Source organism: Pleurodeles waltl, chromosome 8 (genome assembly GCF_031143425.1).
Source record: "Pleurodeles waltl isolate 20211129_DDA chromosome 8, aPleWal1.hap1.20221129, whole genome shotgun sequence".
NCBI lineage: Eukaryota > Metazoa > Chordata > Amphibia > Caudata > Salamandridae > Pleurodeles > Pleurodeles waltl.
In genome coordinates this window covers 197,738,062-197,761,494 of record NC_090447.1, presented here as the reverse complement: position 1 = coordinate 197,761,494, position 23,433 = coordinate 197,738,062, and the positions used below count along the sequence as shown (strand labels likewise).

At 50.4% G+C, this 23,433-nt stretch overlaps 1 protein-coding gene across 3 annotated transcripts in view; it reads left to right on the top strand.

Annotated features, from left to right (window-relative positions):
- USP16 (ubiquitin specific peptidase 16) overlaps positions 1 to 23,433 on the top strand; it is a 318,997-nt gene that overhangs the window by 119,197 nt on the left and 176,367 nt on the right. For all 3 annotated transcript variants that reach the window (XM_069204074.1, XM_069204073.1, XM_069204072.1), the window contains exons 8-9: positions 2,281 to 2,414; positions 21,705 to 21,792. In XM_069204074.1, coding sequence (XP_069060175.1) covers positions 2,281 to 2,414; positions 21,705 to 21,792 — 222 coding nt within the window. The remainder of the gene's footprint in view (positions 1 to 2,280; positions 2,415 to 21,704; positions 21,793 to 23,433) is intronic.

Sequence of the window (23,433 nt, the reverse complement as noted above, 5' to 3'; positions counted from 1 at the left end):
CGTTTATTGAAATGCAATACAAGGATAAATTCATCAGTGGAGATGTTTTTTTTACTTAAACATTTTATTGAGGGTATAGATGTCTGTCTTCAAATACTCACCCTTTTATTTCCCGTTCTGATTATCTCCGGTGGTAACCCCCATGCCTACTGTTGATGTCTACTCTTTCTCATATTTTGCCTGAAGTTACTGGTGAATGTTGTTCTAGCTGAGAAATCTTGCTTCTTTTTTTTGTAGATGCATTTTATTAAATTTTTACTTAATACATGCTTTTTGTAGGTTGATGGGTCTTATATATGTATTAGTTTTTAACACATCTTCTCGATTGTAAGCTGGAATATGCATCTTTAAAAGTACATTTAGCAGCAAAAACGTAGAGGCAACACTGCATTCAGCACCTAGAGCTCATTCTTCTAGGAAGAGTGGAGCAACCATTGTTTTTCCTGCAAATGCACCCTTACAAGACATTTGTATGGCTGTAACGTGGTCATCTGTCAGTACATATGTTCACAAGACACTATAGGGCAGATGTTCAGATGAACAAGGAAGCACAGGTGGGACAACGTCTTACAACATCTGTTCACCTATCAATGCTCATCTTCAACCCAACCGCCACCAAAGTAACAAACCGCTACAAAGCCAGTGCACAGCATGTGAATCCAGAAAAGATTCATGCTGTAAAACGTATAGGGGGTCATTCCGACATGGCAGGGCCGGGGACCACGGAAGCACCGCCAACAGGCTGTCGGTGCTTCCTGGGCTATTCTGACCGCGGCGGTAAAGCTGCGGTCAGAAAAGGGGAACCAGCGGTTTCCCGCCGGTTTACCCCTGGCCCAGGGAATCCTCCATGGCGGCGCTGCTTGCAGCGCCGCCATGGGGATTCCGACCCCCTTCCCGCCAGCCTGTTTCTGTCGGTTTTCACCGCCACAACCAGGCTGGCAGGAACGGGTGTCGTGGGGGCCCCTGCACTGCCCATGCCACTGGCATGGGCAGTGCAGGGGCCCCCTAACAGGGCCCCACAAAGATTTTCAGTGTCTGCTTTGCACCCCTGTAACTCCGCCGGCTCCATTCGGAGCTGGCTTCCTCGTTGCAGGGTCTTTCCCGCTGGGCCGGCGGGCGGCCTTTTGGCGGTCACCCGCCGGCCCAGCGGGAAAGCCAGAATGGCCGCCGCGGTCTTTTGACCGCGGTGCGGTCATTAGGCGGTAACCGCATGGCGGGCGGCGACCGCCGCCTGCCGCGGTCAGAATGACCGCCATAGTTTCTAACTGTGTAGTTTTGCAGTTGGACACATTTTTTGTATTCACAAGCAACCCACCCACGTTCTCCAAGAAGATAAAAAAGGGACAACATAATAGCAACAAAAAAAAAACATTCTGAAGATAGCGACCAAAGGTGGGAGCTTTCCGGAGGAAGCATGGGGAGGTCACAAGGGGCACCAAATGGCGGTCTGTTGACAACAAAAAACAAAGAAAGAAGGACTAAAAAATGTAGAGACAATTCCGGATTCAAGCACTAGATGGTGGAATAATGCACAGCATGTAAATCCAGAAAAGTCTTCAAGCTGCAGAACTACACCAGCAGGTAAGAAACTATACGTTATGACTGCATGTGGCCCAAAGTATCCCCCCAAAATGTGGATATAGGAGAATCTGCTTTGTATCACTCGTACAGTAAATTTTTACTCCAGTGCAGTACAAATCTCATCCGTGGGAAAGAGCCCTTGTTCAGACTGACTGAGCCTTAGTGGACTACAAAGTGGTCCACAATGATGCATTTTGCCTAAATTGATAGGGGTCTAAAAAGAGACACATTTTTATTAGTTGTGTAGGAGCCAATCAGGTTGGCTGAAACAGTGGTTTTTGTCAACATTTATGATTGCCTGCCATTTGAGCAAACAGAATTGGTTTCAATGTTCTCAGAGTATTCTGATTGGCCTGTTCCTTCCTAGACTTCGTCTTAGGCACGGTGGGCTAGTTAACAGGACTTTGAGGATTGTGCAGTGGGAATTCAGCCTACTGTTTGCCACTATTTCACTGTTAGCTTATCCCAAAATGGCTCTTATTGGTGGACTGTTTCCACAATCTGCTGACATGGAACTCTTAATTTCTTGTTATGAGATGTGAAATGACATAAGGGATATTGTCTTAGTTATGTTAGCGTAGGTATATGTTGATGGTACTTGAGGTGGTGATGAATGAAGTTGAAGTAGTTGATATAAAGTCCTGTCCATTTTATGAAAGTTAGGTGTTTCTGAAAGACAAATTATAACTCTGTTTGCAGGAACCTCTGGTGATAAAAGTGGAGCAACTTCCAGGTTCTCTCACAACGTCTATGTGTCAGTTTCTCACTGATATAGTGGAGACAAAAAATGGAACTGTCACCCCTAAAGAACTCTTCTCTCAGGTCTGTAAAAAGTGAGTATCTGCTTTTTGACAATGTGATGGATCCATAAAGGAACACTTTGAAATATGGACTTTAAAACCTGCCAACCATAGGATGTTTTTTAAACGTAACGCCACAGTAGCACTCTTAACTAAAAGAGCCTCTGCTACCTACAGGGCTTTAATGGGTTATTTTGCTAATATACTTTGTATTGCTTGATTAAACGCTCCTTTCTGACACCAGATCATTTTCTCTGACTGAGAGCTTTGGCTACCTGACATATCACAAAAACACTACCTTAAATTGTGCATAACCAGAGCTTGCAGTTACTCATTTTAATTTGTTTGTAATGGGAAAAAGTATGAGCGTAGTACCCACATAATGTATGGTCTGTTTAAGAATTTCTCTTCATCTATGGCAATTTAAAAAAAAAATGTAATTCAAGAAGATACCAAGCTTGAAGTAAGTAGGTTGGTAAAGTCAATGTTTTCAACTGTACTGTTGAATAATATTGATGCATATTTGATACTACACGGGTCGATTTCACCCTGTTTGCAGTAAATACATTTATATTTTTAATATAATGTGGTCCATAATATGAAAATGGAAGAGGTACGAGTGGTATATTGAAATGAGAAATCCTTCAAATGAAAAAAAACTTATAGAGCAAACACATGTAAGTAATAGATTTAATTTGTCATAAAATAGATAATCTACCCGTACAAACTGGTGGTTGGTTCCTTAATGCGAGGTTTCTGTCAAGATATACTGTCTAACTGATATTTCTGTGCATTGTCGTATAGCAGAGCTCCTGGTTTATTTAGAGGAGTAGTGTTAAAATGTGGTTCTTTATAATTACAACTACTTACTAGCACAGAAAAACATTGGTGGTCATTACAACCCTGGCGGACGGTGTTAAAGCTGCGGTAATACCGCAAACAGGCCGGCGGACAAAAAAAGGGAATTACTACCCTGGCGGAAACCGCCAACAAAGACAGCCACTTTAACACATCGCCCGCCACGGCGGTACAGACAAACAGCGCGGCGGTCACCGCCAACAGACAGGCGGAAGACAATGTACCGCCCACACTATCACAACACACCAATCCGCCACCTTTTCAGGGGCGGATTCACCGTGGATAAAAACACAGCGGAAACAGCTCTTGCTATGGGAAAACGCTCACCTCAACACATCCCACGAGGAACGACGACTCCATGGACCCGGAACTACAAATCTTACCTGCCCTTGCATTCCTGCTCATCTACGACCAACAGCGACGTAGGCGCAGAACATACCGTTGAGTACTGCACCTACGACACGGGGGAGGGGGGGAGGCAAAAGTTACGGGGACACCCACCAAACACCCCCACCCTCGCATATTACAACATACACACCAATGCAGTCACAAAAATCACAGTAACAACCCCCCCGGAAGAATGCAATGACAAAGCGAATAGTGGTCAAACTTTGTATTGTGCCAATATACTACTCATTAAAAAATACACGGATATATATCACGAAATCTGTCAAAAATAAATGTACAAAACAAGAAGTAGTGCAGATATGTACACAACAATGTCCGTGCACCAACAGTCCAAAAATGCATGGGCGATGCCCACAATAGATACCTGATCAAAATCCGAGAGAACACTGCCGGGGCATCAGATAGAAACACTACAGGCACCTCAGGGGGAAGGGAAGGGGGGGCACCTCAGCCACATGAATGGGAAGCCAGATCCACGACGGGGCTCCATGCCCATTGATGTATCCTGGGGAGTGCAAAGCCACAGTCTCTCAAGTCACTACAGTGGGTGGTCTGCCCACTGTGCCATCCTGGGGAGTGCAAAGCCACAGTCTCTCAAGTCTCTACAGTGGGTGGCTTGCCCACTGTGCCATCCTGTGGAGTGCAAAGCCACAGTCTCTCAAGTCTCTACAGTGGGTGGTTTGCCCACTGCGCCATCCTGGGGAGTGCAAAGCCACAGTCTCTCAAGTCTTTACAGTGGGTGGCTTGCCCACTGTGCCATCCTGGGGAGTGCAAAGCCACAGTCTCTCAAGTCTCTACAGTGGGTGGATTGCCCACTGCCATATCCTGGGGAGTGCAAAGCCACAGTCTCTCAAGTAGATGCAGGTCTCCACTGGTTCTGGAGGGGGACTGGTGCCCAGACTGGATGAGTCTCCCCGTGAAAGTACCTGTCCTGTCACTGTCCCAGCTGCACATGGGAGAACGATGCCTGATGTGCCGGACTATTCATACCCACACGGTCTTTGCCCTGTTCAGCGGTCTTCACCATGGCGGTCTTGGCCTTGTTCAGCGGTGCTTTGCCATGGCTGCCTATGGACTGTTCAGCGGTGCTTTGCCATGACGGTCTTTGCCCTGTTCAGCGGTCTTCACCATGGTGGTCCTGGCCTTGTTCAGCGGTGCTTTGCCATGGCTGCCTATGGACTGTTCAGCGGTAGCCTAAGATGGCGGTTCAGATACTGACATTGGGGTGTGGCATGACGAACTCCACACTGGACATTGGTGTGTGGCATGACGATCTCCACACTGGACATTGGTGTGTGGCATGACGATCTCCACACTGGACGTTGGTGTGGCTTGACGTTCCATCATTGCCCAGAGGGCTGTGGGATTCTGGACTCTCCTGGGCTGTGACTCTGGCGGTGGCGGTGGTCTCCTGAGCAGTAACGATACTTGAGCCCTCCTGGACTGTGACTCCGGCGGTTGCAGTGGTCTCCTGACCAGTAACGATACTTGAGCCCTCCTGGGCTATGACTGGCGGTGGTCTCTGGACCAGTGACGATACTTGGGCCCTCCTGGGCTATGACTCTGGCGGTGGTCTCTGGACCAGTGACGATACTTGGGCCCTCCTGGGCTATGACTCTGGCGGTGGTCTCTGGACCAGTGACGATACTTGAGCCCTCCTGGGCTATGACTCCGGCGGTGGTCTCTGGACCAGTGACGATACTTGAGCCCTCCTGGGCTATGACTCCGGCGGTGGTCTCTGGACCAGTGACGATACTTGAGCCCTCCTGGGCTATGACTCCGGCGGTGGTCTCTGGACCAGTGACGATACTTGAGCCCTCCTGGGCTATGACTCCGGCGGTGGTCTCTGGACCAGTGACAATACTTGGGCCCTCCTGGGCTATGACTCTGGCGGTGGTCTCCTGACCAGTAACGACGGTGCTGGCGGTTGTGTCTGGACCGCCGGAAATGATGGCGCACTTCTCCGCCGTGACACTCACAACAGGTTGGGGAGACTTCCTCTGGACCTTCCCCACCTTCTTTTGAGTTACAGATGACTCACCAATCACCTTGGATCCCATTTCACTGTTTGTACCACCAGGAGACTTGACACGGTCCCGTCGTCCAATCTCCAATTTCTGAGCCTTCACAGGGGGTGGGCTGACAGTGCCTTGGCTCCGGATCCTACTGCCTGCCCTGGTGGACGGGGCACTCCAAAAACCTGGAACACGCACCACTGGTACTGGAGGCTTTTTGGCTGAGGCGCTACGGCGGGACTGATGAATTGGGGGGGGGGCAAAAAGGTCAATTTGACATAGGGACAGTTTCTGACGTACACTGGGATGGGTAGTTGGAGGGGCTCTGGGAGTGGAGGAAGAGGAGGTGGTTGTAGGTGGTGTCACTTTAGCTGTTTTGGGTGCAGGTGCAGGTACTGGAGGCTGTCGTGAGGTGGATGGATGTTGGGTGAGTGATTGCCGGCGTTTGTGTACTTTGGGAGGGGGCGTCACAGACACACTGGGGGGGGGACACGGGGGGTGTGTATATGGCAGTGGAGGTGGTGAGTGCAGGTGAGCGGCTTGTGGTGCTGGGTGTCCTGGTGCGAGTCCTAGTGCCTGAAGATGTGGTGCATGCAGGTGTGTGTGTGTAGACGAGACTGGGAGGGAGGAGGGAGAAGAGGAGGAGGGGGACACAGTGGAGACAGTGAATGTTGCTGTGTCTGTATGGGTCTGATGCTTGTGTGGTGCCTATGTTTGCTTGAGCTACTTTTGGGTGTTGACTTGTGTGCATGCTGGTCTGTAGGTGTGCTTGGGATGGGCTGGGGTACAGGGGATTGTGTCTGGGTGGAGGAAGTTGGAGGGGGGAGGCTGGACACAGGGACAATGCCTGCCATCAGTGCTGAGGCCAGAGATTGCAGGGTTCGCTGAAGGACAGCCTGACCAGAATGAATGCCTTCCAGGAATGCATTACCGTGTTTCAACTCTCGTTCTACACCCTGGATGGCTTTCACAATGGTAGACTGCCCAACAGTGAGTGACCTGAGGAGGTCAATGGCCTCCTCACTGAGGGCAGCAGGGGTGACAGGGGCAGGGCCTGAGGTGCCTGGGGCGAAGGTGATGCCCACCCTCCTGGGTAAGCGGGGATGGGGCGAACGCTGAGGGGCTGCTGGGAGGGCGGTGCTGGTAGGGGAGGTGGGGCTGTACCTGTAGAAGTGGGGCGCACAGATGGTGCCGCCACCACAGGGGAGCTCCCATCGGCGGACGAGTCCGTGTTGCTGTTTGGTGATCCTGTGGCCGACGTGAAGCTCCCCTCGCCCTCCGTCCCACTGGTGAAATCAGAGTCTGTGGTGTGGCCCTCCATGGCCATGTGGGATGCAGCTCCCTCGTGCTCCGGTGCCACTGTACCTCCGCCTAATGATGCTGATGTACAGAAGGACAGGGAGAGCAGAAAAAGGGTGGAGACAGAAGAAAGAGAGTTTTAGTGCATGGCATACCGCTACCGTTGGCGGACAAGACAAACGCAGCAGCCCCCTGCATTACGCCGTGGTCCTGCCCTCTGCACATGCAATTCCTGGGAAATGGCCTACATGGCAATGGTAGACATCTGCCCACATGGATGGTAAAGGGGCAACTATAAATCAATTTGCCTTTTTTTTGAGCTGGGGTAGAGTGCCACATGGCCTACATAACAGAGGGGCCTTGCCTACCTAATTCGCCCTGGCCTAGGGACACCCACAGCCCACCACCCCCACTCAGACAGCTCCACAGCACGCAAAGTCCATTGCATGAGGTTGAACTCACCCCCTTGTGTCTGCTGTGATGTCCTTAAGCGCCCATCCAACTCCGGGTAGGCCACCGCCAGGATCCGGAACATCAGGGGGGTCATGGTGCGACAGGCACCCCATCCACGTTGGGAGGCCATCCCCAGCTGAGCCTCCGCCGTCTTCTTGCTGCAGCGGCGAATGTCCTCCCATCTCTTCCGGCAGTGGGTGCCCCGTCTATGGTGGGCCCCCAGGGTCCGGACCTCCTTGGCGATGGCACGCCAAATGTCCCTCTTCTGGTGGGCGCTGACCTACATGACATGCACAAGGAAAGAGGAACAGTCATTACCTACTGCACCGTCGTTGTAATTGTCCCCCTCCCAACTCTATCCCTGTGGCCCATTCATCCCCATGCATGACTGTTCTATGTACTCTGCCCCCTTCCCTCATCCACCCAGCCCTCTCCACCCAGGCCTAGCCCATACAACGTGCTCCCTGTGTACTAACCTGTTGGTCTGGAGGACCGTAGAGTAGCGTATACTGGGGGAGTCCCCCATCCACATGTTTCTCCAACTCCTGTGCAGTGAAGGCAGGGGCCCTTTCCCCAGACGCAGCAGCCATAGTCACTTCCATACCGAGGTCACAGCAGCACTAGCAGTGTAGGTCCTCTCCTGTCGAAGGTCAGGTATCTAGTGATTGAACAGATAGAAAATGGTGGTGACGTCCGCGGCGGTGCGCATCATCATCGCCAGCGCACCTGTTCATTGGCTCCTGGGACCCATAGGGTCCAATGTTAACCAATGCAGCATTGCGCCGCGCTCTACGACCGCCTACCGCGACGGTGTGCAACGCCAGCGCAGTTAGCCCACAATTCCATTGTCCCATTTTAGAGGTCAGGCAGCCGCCATTTCAGGGGCCCACATGGCTTCATTTACTACTGCGTCACACATACAGAGGCCTACACTCAAAACCTTTCCCGGATGGGTTAATTGTCTGGTGTAGTCTTGTGTATGACTGTGGGTACATACCTGGAGGAATGCTGACAGTTTTTTCGCTGTTGTCCTTCTTAGGCACCGTCAGTTGGGACATATTGGAAGATGGCGGAATCCGCCGGTGTACCGACCGCTGGTGGACCTGTTGACAATGGAAGAGCGACATGTCATCGTGACCTACCGGTTTGACTGTGCCACAATCCGGGAACTATGTACCCAGTTGGAGCCTGACCTGATGTCACCAATCCGCCATCCGACTGGAATACCCCCTGACGTGCAGGTGCTGTCAGTGCTCCATTTCTTTGCAAGTGGGTCTTTTCAGACAACAGTGGCCATGGCATCAGGGATGTCCCAGCCTATGTTTTCCAACGTCTTGTCCAGAGTGTTGGCTGCCTTGCTGAAACACGTAAGGAGATACATCATTTTCCCTGAGGTGGCGGATTTGCCTACAGTGAAAGGTGACTTCTATGCCCTCGGACATATCCCCAACGTCATAGGTGCCATTGATGGGACCCATGTAGCTCTGGTCCCCCCCGCAGGAATGAACAGGTGTACAGGAACCGGAAGAGTTATCATTCCATGAATGTCCAGATGGTCTGTTTGGCAGACCAGTACATCTCGCAGGTAAATGCAATGTTCCCTGGCTCAGTGCATGACGCCTACATCCTGCGGAATAGCAGCATCCCTGATATGATGGGTGAACTCCAGAGGCACCGTGTATGGCTATTGGGGGACTCTGGTTACCCCAACCTGTCCTGGCTACTGACCCCAGTGAGGAATCCCAGGACCAGGGCAGAGGAACGCTACAATGAGGCCCATGGGCGGACTAGGAGGGTAATTGAGCGGACCTTCGGCCTCCTGAAGGCCAGGTTCAGGTGCCTCCATATGACATGTGGGTCCCTATTCTACTCACCGAAGAAGGTGTGCGACATCATCATCGCCTGCTCCATGCTCCATAACTTGGCATTGCGACGCCAGGTGCCTTTTCTGCAGGAGGATGATCCAGATGACGGTGTTGTTGCAGCGGGGGAGCCTGTGGACAGTGATGAGGAGGAAGCTGATGAATATGAAAACGACAACAGGGAGTCAGTCATACAGCAATATTTTCAATGAGACACAGGTGAGTACAATTTCATGTTTCACATTATATTACATTTCACACGTCTACCTCTATCCTGTACCTACATTTCACTCCCTATTTGTTAACTGAGTTGTCCCCTTCCATTTCAGTTTCACTAATGTGTTGACCTACGTGTCAACAGCTTGCACCCTTGAAAGGCTTGTGATGTGTGACATTGGTATGTTGACCTTCCAATGGGTAACCTTTTTTAACACTGTAATTGACAATACAAAGTTCACAATCATTGACTGACTCCAATATTATTAAGGTTTCAAGGGTGTTTATTGAAGTGCATAAAAATGTAGGGGGGTTGTGAAATGGGGAGAGGTCATGGTGGAATAATGTCCATGGCAGAGTCCAGTCTATTAGTCTCACAGGTACATTGCACATCTGGCCATTGGAAGTGGAGCTGGGGCAGTTCCAATCTGGACAGGGTAACAAACTGGGACAGTGGGGGGACAATCAGGGTAGTCTTGTTTCCTGGCGGGGGTCTTGCCATCTTGCTCTGTCCTTGCTCAGGGCCCGCTTGCGTGGTGATTGTCCGTCTGCAGGGGTTGGGGTGCTGGTGTGGTGGTCCTGTGGCGGGGCGTCCTGTCCACTAGCGCCGGCGGAGATGGTGGGCATTTCATCGTCCTGGCTAGTGTCAGGGGCCCCTTGGAGTGCCACGGTGTCCCTCAAGGTCTTTTGAATGTCCGTCAGCACCCCTACGATGGTGGCCAGGGCGGAGCCGATGGTCCTGAGCTCCTCCCTGAACCCCAAATACTGCTCCTCCTGCAGATGCAGGGTCTCCTGCAACTTGTCCAGGACCGTTGCCATTGTCTCCTGGGAGTGGTGGTATGCTCCCATGATGGAGCATAGGGCCTCGTGGAGAGTGGGTTCCCTTGGCCTGTCCGCCCCCTGTCGCACAGTAGCCCTCCCAGTTCCCCTGTGTTCCTGTGCCTCCGTCCCCTAGACCGTGTGCCCACTACCACTGCCCCCAGGTCCCTGTTGTTGTTGGGGTGGTGGGTTAGCCTGGGTGCCCTGTAGTGGTGGACACACCGCTGATTGACCTGTCCTGGGTAGGGAGGTATGGGTCCGCTGGGTGGGTGCTGTGCTGGTGTTCCCAGAGGGTGGCAGTTCGGTGTTGGGCTGTGGCTGGGCAAGGGGAACCGACTGTCCTGAGGCCCACGATGGTCCGGGCTGGTCATCAAGATCCAGTAGGGCAGAGCTGCTGTCGTCACTGTGGGCCTCTTCTGGGGATGGAGTTGTGTTGTCTGGACCCTCTGGTGTGGTGACGTTCCTTCGGGTTCCTGCAGGGGTATGTGAACATGATTATTGCATGTGTGTGTTTCATGGTGTGCAATGGTTGGGTGTGCGTGAACCCCAGTGCAGGCATTCCTGTGTGGGGGCTTGTGTGGTGATGGTTGGGGGGTGTTGTGGGTCTGTGCAGTGGGCATGCTTTAGTGATGGGTGTCCATGCTTAGTTGTGTCATGCAGGTCTTGGGGTTGGGATGGGTGGTTGGTGTTATGGGTAGATTAGTGAGGAGTTAGGGTGATAGGGGAGGGTGTGAGGGTGGGGGGGTGTGATAGCATGCAGGTAGGGTGGGGGATATGATAGTGAAGATTAGACTTACCAGTGTCCGTTCCTCCGACGACTCCTGCGAGGCCCTCAGGATGCAAGATGGACAAGACTTGCTCCTCCCATGTTGTTAGTTGTGGGGGAGGAGGTGGGGGTCCGCCGCCAGTCCGCTGTACCGCGATGTGGTGCCTGGATACCGTTGAACGCACCTTCCCCCGTAGGTCGTTCCACCTCTTCCTGATGTCCTCCCTATTTCTTGGGTGCTGTCCCACAGCGTTGACCCTGTCGACTATTCTTTGCCATAGCTCCATCTTCCTGGCTATGGATGTGTACTGTACCTGTGCGCCAAATAGCTGTGGCTCTACTCTGATGATTTCCTCCACCATGACCCTGAGCTCCTCCTCTGAGAAGCGGGGGTGTCTTTGGCATGACATGGGGTGGTGTGTGTGATGTGTGGGGTGGTGTATGTGTTGATGAGTGTGGTGAGTGTAGTGGTATGTGCTGTTTTGTGCGTGGATGTTGTGTGGGTGATGGTGTAGTGTGCCTCTGTGTGATGGTGTTATCTATTCTGTGCTGTCTCGCTCTGGCCTTCGTCTCTAATTTGTGGTCGTAGGGGTTTGTGGGTGATGTGAGTGTGTGTTTTATATTGTATTGGATGTGTGGGAGTGGTGTTTGTATGTGTATCAGGTGTGTGTATTTTGAATTGTCCAATGTGGCGGTATTTTGGAGAAGTGTGTGTATTTTGAGCGCGGCGGTGTGTACCGCCAATGGAATACCGCGGTTGAAAGACCGCCGCGTGGATTCGTGGGTCGTAATAGCATGGGCGTGTTTCTGTTGGCGTGGAGGTGGAGGATTTGTTTCTGCATATTTATAGATGACCTTTGGTGTGGCGGACTTGTGTGGGTGTCTGAATTTCGGCAGATTCCGTGATGTGTGTCATAATAGCTGTGGCGTTCTCCCGCCGCCGCCGCGGTGTATTGGCGGTCTTCTGCCCGGCGGTAAGCGGCTTTTACCGCCAATGTTGTAATGACCCCCATTGTGTTCTAAAAGCATATAAAGCTATTCCAACTAAATTGCCAACCCTACTCCTAACTCAAAACCAATCCCTACAAAATAATACTAAAACAAAGCTCAGTTCTACATCCTAACCCTACTCTGTGCCTAAACTTTATACACTTTCATTGCTATTTTTTCGGTATCTAATAGAGGCATCTAGTTACAGATTCCTTACCTTAGAATTTCCCCAGGCGTCAGTCTGGATCCGGAGATTTTTCTCAAGCAGTACCCCTGCGCACTGTTAGGTGGTGTCGAAAGGCTCAGAGTCAGTTGTCTGCGCCGGATATGATGTTGCACTATCTGTATAAGCACCACAACAGCGCTCTGACGTCAGTTGTTTTTTTTCTGCATCAGCCAGCGCTGATCTGACGATAGCCCAACCCTCAGTGAGTTTTTGGCTGGAGTTTTTCAACTTTTTTCAAAGTTTTTCAAAGTTTTTTCGAGTTTTTAACTCCTGGTGCGTTGAAGGATGTCATTGAGGAAAACCGGGCTCAAGCGCTGCAGGTCCTTTCATCGAGCAATGTCCATGATGGAGCCACACCTTGTGTGCCTTTGGTACCTAGAGTGTGACCACAACCCGAAGTTGTGCTCTAAGTGTCAGGCCATGCATCCGAAGGCTTTGAGGGAGCATTCACTAAAGCGGACGGCGGCATGGGCCTCTACTCTGCGCAAGTCACGGTCTTGGTCAAGAAGAAGGTCTTGGGATCGGTTGCAGAGTCCCCTCTCCTCGTCATCGCACTCCAAGTCCTCAGGATGATCTGGTAAGTTAAGTCATAAGAAGAAGTCAAAGAAGATGAAACATTCTTGACTTCCCCTCGTCGGTCGACCAACGAGATGAGGAAGCGTCGTCGTTCTAGGCCTCCCTCTGTGGAGCCTGCGTCTGGGTGGTCTTGTTGCCTCCCTGAGTTTCTAGGAGCCAGAGCAACCCCTGCCCAACTGAACGAGTTCTATGAGGCCATGCTCCTCATTTTAGGGTAGTCAACACTGCTGGCCCACCTTTGGGCCCTGCGGAATCAGAAGGGGCCCTTTCGGGTTCTGGACCTGCGGCTTCGGCTCGGCTCCGAGGGGGAGACATGGATCCATGCTTGGATCTGGGCCGGTCCTGAGGCTTCCAGCGCCACTCATGACCCCGGGTGGCATGTCCCCATTCTCATTGCTGACTCTGACACGGAGCAGGATGGGTGTTGTACGATGCAGACTCTGGCATCGACATGAGCCAGGCCGCCTATGTTTGATCCTGAGCCTTTTTCCTATGGACTGGCGTATGGACTTGGGTGAAGCCAGTGGGCTGGATACCTCCCTAGATATTGGCATGCTTTCTCCCCCTACCGTTGCTACGGAGGAGGGTTGTCATAATCAATGCTGGTGCGAAGAGCAGCTGAGGTCCTGGACCTTGAGTTGCCATTGTTGGCAGTCAGGACGAACCTCCTGAGAGGTGCTTTAACCTGGCGCTTCATCCTCTGAACCCCTGCTCCCATTCACTGAAGCCCTTACAGATGTCCTACTGGGAACTTGGTCCAAGCCCAACACAGGGGCTCCTGTGTAAAGGAAAATTGTCTGCTGCCATCGCCCTGCTCCAGGCAAATGGAAATTTCTTATGCAACATCCCACCCCTGAGAGCTTTGTTATCCAATCCTCCACTTCCCATTGTGCGTTCCCTTCAGCACTCCTGGATTGGGAATCCAAGAGCTGGACCCACTTGGGAAGAAGATGTTTTCTTTTGCCAGCCTGGCATTGCGGTCCGTCAACACTGCATGTCTTTTGGGCTGTTACTCCCACATGCTGTGGGATATGGTTGCACAAGTGGTACCACAGATCCCGGAGGAGGCCACGGCTGTTATTTCCCAAGCCGTTGCTGATGGAAGAAATGCAGCAGAGTTCGCGATCCGATGTGGACTGGACACAACTGACTCACTAGGCAGGGCGGTTTCATCAACAGTGGCCCTTGGCTCCACCCCTGTTTGAGGACATCTGGCTTTTCTGGGGATATCTAAGCCAATCTTACGGACACGCCCTTTAATGGCACCCATCTCTTTAGAGCAAAAGCAGACTCGGCGCTCGAGCAGTTGAAGGATACTTGTGCTACGAACAGGTCCTTGCGACGGCCCCTCATCCCGCCTCAGTCTGCTTTTCGCCCCTTTCATGGCTACGGAAGGGGTGCCCAACCACGTCCATTCCCGTCCAGCCACAGTGCTGCACAGGCTGCCCAGCCTCTGCATGGCCTGGTGCGTGGGATCCACCGACTTGTGGATCAGGGAGCCAGTGGTCCAGCCAGTCCACCATGCCCCTCTCTGCAGCAGCTTCTAAACGTTCCTAGTCTGACTCCCTTTCAGGGGCTAGTCGGAGGCAGGACTCGCCATCACCTGCTCGGCTGTCAACCCATCACCTCAGACAGGTGGGTTTTGCAGATAGTCTAAAGGGGCTACTCCCTCCCCTTCAACACTACCCCTCCAACCATGCCATCTTTACACTATTGGATGACGGAGGATCACCTGTCCTTTCTCCAGCGTGGCAGTTATGGCTTTCTTTGCCATGGGAGGCATAGAGAGGGTTCCTGGGCCAGAAGTAGGGTGTGGTTGTAACCCCTATTACTTTCTGGTACCAGTAAAGGATAAGGGCCTCTGCCGTATCCCAGACCTTCAGTTCCTCAATCTATTCCTCAAAAATGAGAACTTCAGAATGCTCAGTCTGGCCCAGGCTGTTTCTGCCCTGTACCCAGGAAACTGGATGATAGCATTGGAATTGCAGGACACTAATGTCTATATTCTTGTCCTGCCTGCCCACAGACTTGTGGTTCACAGTAAGCCACGAGCACTTTCAGTTCACCTTGCTTCCCTTTGGTCTTACCGGCGCTCTTCGAGTGTTCACCAAGGTGATGGCGGCGGTCGCAACTCACCTGCGCAGATTAGGGGTTTCAGTCTTCCCCTATCTCGACAACTGGCTGTTGAAAGTGGGCTCTCCCCAGGCTGTCGTCTCTCACCTCCAGACTACGGCGGACCACCTGCATTCGCTAGGATTCATTATATAAGTGCCAAAGTCACACCTGACTACCTCTCAGATGCTCCCTTTCATCTGAGCTGTTCTGGACACAGTGCAGTTTCAGGCTTACCCTCCCAAGCGGCGAGTCCAGGATATTCAGGCTATGATACTGATGCTTCAGCCTCTATCCTGGATTTCGGTGAGAAAGACTCTGAAGCTGTTGTGCATCATGGCCTCCTGCATCCTGCTGTTGACACATGCCAGATGGCATATGCGGGCTCTGCAGTGGGACCTGAGGATGCAGTGGTCGCAGCATCAGGGGAATCTCTCCGACATGGTCCAGGTCTTGGAGGGAACTCTGCAGTGGTGGCTAACGAACTGCTATTGGTTTAGAAGCAGATCCCTCTCCCTTCCCCCAACCAGATCTGACAGTAGTGGCAGATGTGTCACTCCTGGGCTGGCGTAGCCTTTGTGAGGCAGAGATCGGAGGCATCTGGTTCCCGGCAGAGTCTGGATTCAACACCAACCTGTTGGCACTCTGTGCGATCAGATTAGCATTGAATACATTTCTTCCATTCCTCAAGGGAAAGGTAGTGCAGGTGTTCACAGACCGCACCACCGCCATGTGTTACTGCAACAAGCAGGGCCGTGTGGGGTTGTGGACGTTTTGTCAGGAGGCTCTGCACTTCCGGACGTGGCTGGAACAACAGGGCATTTCCCTGGTGGTTCAACATCTGGCAGGCTCTCTGAACGCCAGAGCAGACAAACTCAGCTGACAATGCTTAGTGTATCATGAATGGCGTCTCCATCAGGAGTGGGCAGAGCCTTGGGTAGATCTGGTTGACTCCCCAGAGAACGCGCAATGTCAGCAGTATTGCACGTTGGAGTTTCCAAGGCGGCAGTTGCTTAGTGGCGCTTTTCTCCTCGAATGGAACTCAGGCCTTCTGAATGCCTTTCCGCCCATACCAGTTCTGCCCAGAGTTCTCAAAAAGATCAAGAATGACTGGGCGCAAGTCATCCTTATGGCTCCGGAGTGGGCAGGAAGAGTTTGGTATCCCGAGCTTCTGAGCATGGCCATCGATCCTCCGCTCAGATTGCCTCTTTGGGAGGATCTTTTTCCCAGCCGCAGGGGAGGGTTCTCCACCACAACCCATCAATTCTTCACCTTCTTGCGTGGAGATTGAGAGGCGACAATTGACAGCCTTCGACCTTCCTCCCCAAGTCTGTAATGTAATCTCGGCAGCCAGGCGTCCCTCCATCAAAACAGTATACGCCTTTCGGGAGAAATTTGTGGCTTGGTGCACAGACAAATCTGTTGACCCCCCCACCTTCTGCCCCTCTTTCTCAGGTATTGTTCATACTTTCTCTGGCCCAGGAGAGCTCTGCTATGGGCATTATCTGTCCGCCATTTCTGCTTTTTTGCAGTTGCCTAATCAACCTTCTATGTTTAAGTCTCCTATTGTAACTAGGTTCCTCAAAGGCCTTACTCATGTTCCCTCCGTCCCCATTCATTATGCTTGGGACTTGAATTTGGTTTTGACCTTCCCAATGTGCTCTCCTTTCGAGCCTCTCCACAACTGTCCTCTCTGACTTCTCTCCTTGTCACAGCCTTCCTTGTGGCCATTACCTCTGCCCACAGGGTGAGTGAGCTGCAGGCATTGTCATCTAAGCCACCCTACCTTTCCATCTATCCTGACAAAGTGGTGCTTCACACAAGGGCTTCCATTTTGCCCTAAGTGGCCATGCCCTTTCATGTAGGCCAATCCATCACCTTGCCTACTTTTTATGCACCCCCACATCATTTTAAGAAAGAGGAGAGACTCCACCACCTGGACCCAAAATTCCTTACCGAACCCTCTTTCCTCCCTGCTTTGCGAACTGATTTCTAGGGGCAGGTACTCCCCTTTTCAGGACCTCAGTTTTCATGCAATAGTGGTCAGTGTTCTTCATGGCCCTGCGCTTCTGGCGTGGAAAGTCGTGAAAAGAAACTGACATCAGCGCCTGGGGTGGTGCATATATATGTACCGCGACGTCATGTCCTGCGCGGACGAGGACAGACGCGGAGGTGATCAACACCACCTAATGGCGCGCATGGGTACTGCTCGAAAAAAATCTCTGTATCCAGACTGACGCCTGGAGGCAATTCTAAGGTAAGGAATCTGCAACTTGATATTGTCTCTACCAGATGTCAATTTTGCTGTACATACATGTGAGAAGGTAGCCTCTTTCTAGCCTTGTTACCCCCACTTTTGGCCTGTTTGTGAGTGTATGTCAGGGTGTTTGTCACTGTTTTCACTGTCTCACTGTCTCACTGGGATCCTGATAGCCAGGCCTCAGTGCTCATAGTGAAAACACTATGTTTTCAGTATGGTTGTTATGTGTCACTGGGATCCTGCTGGTCAGGACCCCAGTGCTCATAGGTTTGTGGCCTATATGTATGTGTCACTGGGACCCTGTCACACAGGGCCCCAGTGCTCATAGGTGTGCATGTATATGTTCCCTGTGTGGTGCCTAACTGTCTCACTGAGGCTCTGCTAACCAGAACCTCAGTGGTTATGCTCTCTCATTACTTTCAAATTGTCACTAACAGGCTAGTGACCATTTTTACCAATTTACATTGGCTTACTGGAACACCCTTATAATTCCCTAGTATATGGTACTGAGGTACCCAGGGTATTGGGGTTCCAGGAGATCCCTATGGGCTGCAGCATTTCTTTTGCCACCCATAGGGAGCTCTGACAATTCTTACACAGGCCTGCCACTGCAGCCTGAGTGAAATAACGTCCACGTTATTTCACAGCCATTTTACACTGCACTTAAGTAACTTATAAGTCACCTATATGTCTAACCTTTACCTGGTAAAGGTTAGGTGCAAAGTTACTTAGTGTGAGGGCACCCTGGCACTAGCCAAGGTGCCCCCACATTGTTCAGAGCCAATTCCCTGAACTTTGTGAGTGCGGGGACACCATTACACGCGTGCACTACATATAGGTCACTACCTATATGTAGCTTCACAATGGTAACTCCGAATATGGCCATGTAACATGTCTATGATCATGGAATTGCCCCCTCTATGCCATCCTGGCATAGTTGGCACAATCCCATGATCCCAGTGGTCTGTAGCACAGACCCTGGTACTGCCAAACTGCCCTTCCTGGGGTTTCTCTGCAGCTGCTGCTGCTGCCAACCCCTCAGACAGGCATCTGCCCTCCTGGGGTCCAGCCAGGCCTGGCCCAGGATGGCAGAACAAAGAACTTCCTCTGAGAGAGGGTGTGACACCCTCTCCCTTTGGAAAATGGTGTGAAGGCAGGGGAGGAGTAGCCTCCCCCAGCCTCTGGAAATGCTTTGTTGGGCACAGATGTGCCCAATTCTGCATAAGCCAGTCTACACCGGTTCAGGGACCCCTTAGCCCCTGCTCTGGCGCGAAACTGGACAAAGGAAAGGGGAGTGACCACTCCCCTGACCTGCACCTCCCCTGGGAGGTGTCCAGAGCTCCTCCAGTGTGCTCCAGACCTCTGCCATCTTGGAAACAGAGGTGCTGCTGGCACACTGGACTGCTCTGAGTGGCCAGTGCCACCAGGTGACGTCAGAGACTCCTGCTGATAGGCTCCTTCAGGTGTTAGTAGCCTATCCTCTCTCCTAGGTAGCCAAACCCTCTTTTCTGGCTATTTAGGGTCTCTGTCTCTGGGGAAACTTTAGATAACGAATGCAAGAGCTCATCCGAGTTCCTCTGCATCTCTCTCTTCACCTTCTGATAAGGAAACGACTGCTGACCGCGCTGGAAGCCTGCAAACCTGCAACATAGTAGCAAAGACGACTACTGCAACTCTGTAACGCTGATCCTGCCGCCTTCTCGACTGTTTTCCTGCTTGTGCATGCTGTGGGGGTAGCCTGCCTCCTCTCTGCACCAGAAGCTCCGAAGAAATCTCCCGTGGGTCGACGGACTCTTCCCCCTGCAACCGCAGGCACCAAAAAGCTGCATCACTGGTCCCTTGGGTCTCCTCTCAGCACGACGAGCGAGGTCCCTCGAATCCAGCGACTCTGTCCAAGTGACCCCCACAGTCCAGTGACTCTTCAGCCCAAGTTTGGTGGAGGTAAGTCCTTGCCTCACCTCGCTGGGCTGCATTGCTGGGAACCGCGACTTTGCAGCTACTCCGGCCCCTGTGCACTTCCGGCGGAAATCCTTTGTGCACAGCCAAGCCTGGGTCCACAGCACTCTAACCTGCATTGCACGACTTTCTAAGTTGGTCTCCGGCGACGTGGGACTCCTTTGTGCAACTTCGGCGAGCACCGTTTCACGCATCCTCGTAGTGCCTGTTTCTGGCACTTCTCCGGGTGCTACCTGCTTCAGTGAGGGCTCTTTGTCTTGCTCGACGTCCCCTCTCTCTTCAGGTCCAATTTGCGACCTCCTGGTCCCTCCTGGGCCCCAGCAGCGTCCAAAAACGCCAAACGCACGATTTGCGCCTAGCAAGGCTTGTTGGCGTTCTTTCGGCGGGAAAACACTTCTGCACGACTCTCCAAGGCGAGAGGGATCCGTCCACCAAAGGGGAAGTCTCTAGCCCTTTTCGTTCCTGCAGAAACCTCAGCTTCTTCTGTCCAGTAGAAGCTTCTTTGCACCCGCAGCTGGCATTTCCTGGGCATTTGCCCATCTCCGACTTGCTTGTGACTTTTGGACTTGGTCCCCTTGTTCCACAGGTACCCTAGATTGGAAATCCACAGTTGTTGCATTGCTGGTTTGTGTCTTTCCTGCATTATTCCTCTAGCACGACTTCTTTGTCCTTAGGGGAACTTTAGTGCACTTTGCACTCACTTTTCAGGGTCTTGGGGAGGGTTATTTTTCTAACTCTCACTATTTTCTAATAGTCCCAGCGACCCTCTACAAGGTCACATAGGTTTGGGGTCCATTCGTGGTTCGCATTCCACTTTTGGAGTATATGGTTTGTGTTGCCCCTATCCCTATGTTTCCCCATTGCATCCTATTGTAACTATACATTGTTTGCACTGTTTTCTAAGACTATACTGCATATTTTTGCTATTGTGTATATATATCTTGTGTATATTTCCTATCCCCTCACTGAGGGTACACTCTAAGATACTTTGGCATATTGTCATAAAAATAAAGTACCTTTATTTTTAGTATAACTGTGTATTGTGTTTTCTTATGATATTGTGCATATGACACTAAGTGGTACTGTAGTAGCTTCACACGTCTCCTAGTTCAGCCTAAGCTGCTCTGCTAAGCTACCATTATCTATCAGCCTAAGCTGCTAGACACCCTATACACTAATAAGGGATAACTGGGCCTGGTGCAAGGTGCAAGTACCCCTTGGTACTCACTACAAGCCAGTCCAGCCTCCTACAATACACTTTAGTAGAATATGTTTCCTATGATTTAAGTTAGCTGTCTACGCAGGCAGGTTAAATACTGGGCCTTGAGAACTAATATACTGGGCCATCTTTAGACTCAAATGTTTTGGTTCAGTTGTTGGTGTCTGCCTGCAAAATGAAGAATATTGTGATTGTTGAAATGTTTATTAAATTTACTTTGCATGTATGGAGAGCTGAAACAATTATATTAGAAATCATTTAACATAAAGTATTTTTAGCTTGGCATTTCCACAACAATTGTTTTGCCCATGTGATACTCCATTTCCCAGTTTGTTGGCCTGTAGTTTATGAATACATTCATGCTTTTGGAAACAAAGCACCACATGCTCTCGGCAGCTGTCCCAAGTGTTGACCTGCTTAATTTCCTGCTGGTATACCTTCTTTTGACTTCATTCAAAGGCCCCATGAGTGTTCTACTTAAGGGGCACTGTTTACTTGCAGTTGATTAATCCCCTTCAGTTTTTATGGTGATCAGATTATGTAAATGTGATTCTTACCTTGGCTTCGTGTTGACACTACCTTGGTGTCTTCAGGCAAAAAGATCAGTCCTTAAATCATTACTGTCTTTGGCCAAGTCATCCACTGATACTGGTTTCCTTGAAGTCTGGTTTGATTTCATGCTAATTTTTGTTTTCTCTATTAATCTGTACTAATGAGTTTGGAATCTAAAAGAGTCAGAACATATCTTTTTCTTGCAAGGAATGCTTTTTATTTCCCCTGTCACCATCCATTTGAAATTGAGATATGAAACCATTTGTTTCACTCAGCTACTACTGTGAATCAGAAGTAAATCATAAGTGTGCAGGTAGTAGACTGGCCAAAGAATGATTTGTCAAGACTTCATGCTTTAACTGTATTTTTAAACATTAGCTTTTGACTCTGTGAGCTAATTTTAACCACGGGAGCAGTCTGTGTTTGATTACATGATCAAATATTTGGGTCCTTGCTGACCCACTCAACTTTTCATCCTCTTGAGGTTGCTAAACTGAGTACCATTGAGTTTGGGTAACATCTGCCACTGAACGCCATGTGTGAGTTTTACAAATACACGTTTTATGTTGTTAAATATGACTATCATGGTATTTCTTCACTTATTCTCGAGTGGCAACTCACAGTTTGGCAATTTGAAGTGTCCTGTGGTCTGAAAGATCAACTCTTTACATTTTATACAACTTGTGCTTTCAAATATAGAAATATATAATAATATTATTATATTTTATATTTAAAGAGCAGTACGATTTCGAGGATATCAGCAGCAAGATAGTCAAGAATTACTTCGTTATCTGTTGGATGGCATGCGAGCAGAAGAAATCCAGGTAAAGCATAGAATTTGCAATGTAGAGTGTGAGGGAATGCTTTCACTCACGTTCTCAAATAGGTTATTTTCCTGTTCTCACCCTTGCTTTTCAGAGACGTAGCACTTTTACACTAGGCAGGTGATATCGTAACTCATTCGTCAAGGGCATTACACTTTGCACCAGCACTCACTTTGCATATGGGTTCACACTAGGTGTTTCAGTAGTCCTATATGCACTTTGATATTGCTTTCTGTGACTAGTTGTGTTGCCTCACACAGTTAAGTGGTCATTTTGAAGTGGTGCCTTTTCTTAAGAAGTGCATCAGCAGCCATTCCAATACAAGGCAATTGGAGCAGTCTTGCAAGCAAAGTGCCAGATACTTTATTTTCATCTTTAGCAATCATTACTATATTGATTCCTAAAGTATTGTTAGCCCTCAAACGTTTTCCCTCCTTCTGCGAGAGAAGTTGTTGGCGGTGTTTGAGGAGGCCTGGGAGCGGGGTATATTGCCGGAAACCATGTGCCAGGGCATCGTGTGTTTAATGCTTAAGCCTGGGGGGATCCGGGTTACCCCTCCTCTTATCGCTCGCTTACCATGCTGAATAGTGATGTTAAGATCCTGTACAAGATATTGGCTACTCGGCTACGTGGAGTGATCCGGAGTTTGGTGCATGATGATCAATGCGGTTTTATTCCTGGTCGTAGTACGACCTATAACTTAAGTTGCTTGGCACATGTGTTGCATGAAACTGTGGGTGCGGAAGATGAATTGGTCCTAGCATAATTGGACCCGGAGAAGGCCTTTGACATGGTGGAGTGGGGCTACCTCATGGCGGTTGTAGGAAGTTGGCTCTGTATGCACTATTTCAAAGTAAGGAATAGTATGCACAGAGTCCAAGGGTTCCCCTTAGAGGTAAGATAGTGACAAAAAGAGATAATACTAATGCTCTATTTTGTGGTAGTGTGGTCGAGCAGTAGGCTTATCAAAGGAGTAGTGTTAAGCATTTGTTGTACATACACACAGGCAATAAATGAGGAACACACACTCAGAGACAAATCCAGGCCAATAGGTTTTTGCATAGAAAAATATATTTTCTTAGTTTATTTTAAGAACCACAGGTTCAAATTCTACATGTAATACTTTGCATGAAAGGTATTGCAGGTAAGTACTTTAGGAACTTTGAATAATCACAATAGCATATATACTTTTCAAATAAAACACATATAGCTATTTTAAAACTAGACAGTGCAATTTTCACAGTTCCTAGGGGAGGTAAGTAATTGTTAGTTTTTGCAGGTAAGTAAACCACCTACGGGGTTCAGATTTGGGTCCAAGGTAGCCCAACGTTGGGGGTTCAGAGCAACCCCAAAGTTACCACACCAGCCGCTCAGGGCCGGTCAGGTGCAGAGTTCAAAGTGGTGCCCAAAACACATAGGCTTCAATGGAGAAGGGGGTGCCCCGGTTCCAGTCTGCCAGCAGGTAAGTACCCACGTCTTCGGAGGGCAGACCAGGGGGGTTTCGTAGGGCACCGGGGGGACACACAAGTCCACACAGAAAGTACACCCTCAGCAGCGCGGGGGCGGCCGGGTGCAGTGTGCAAACAAGCGTCTGGTTTGTAATAGGAATCAATGGGAGACCAAGGGGTCTCTTCAGCGGTG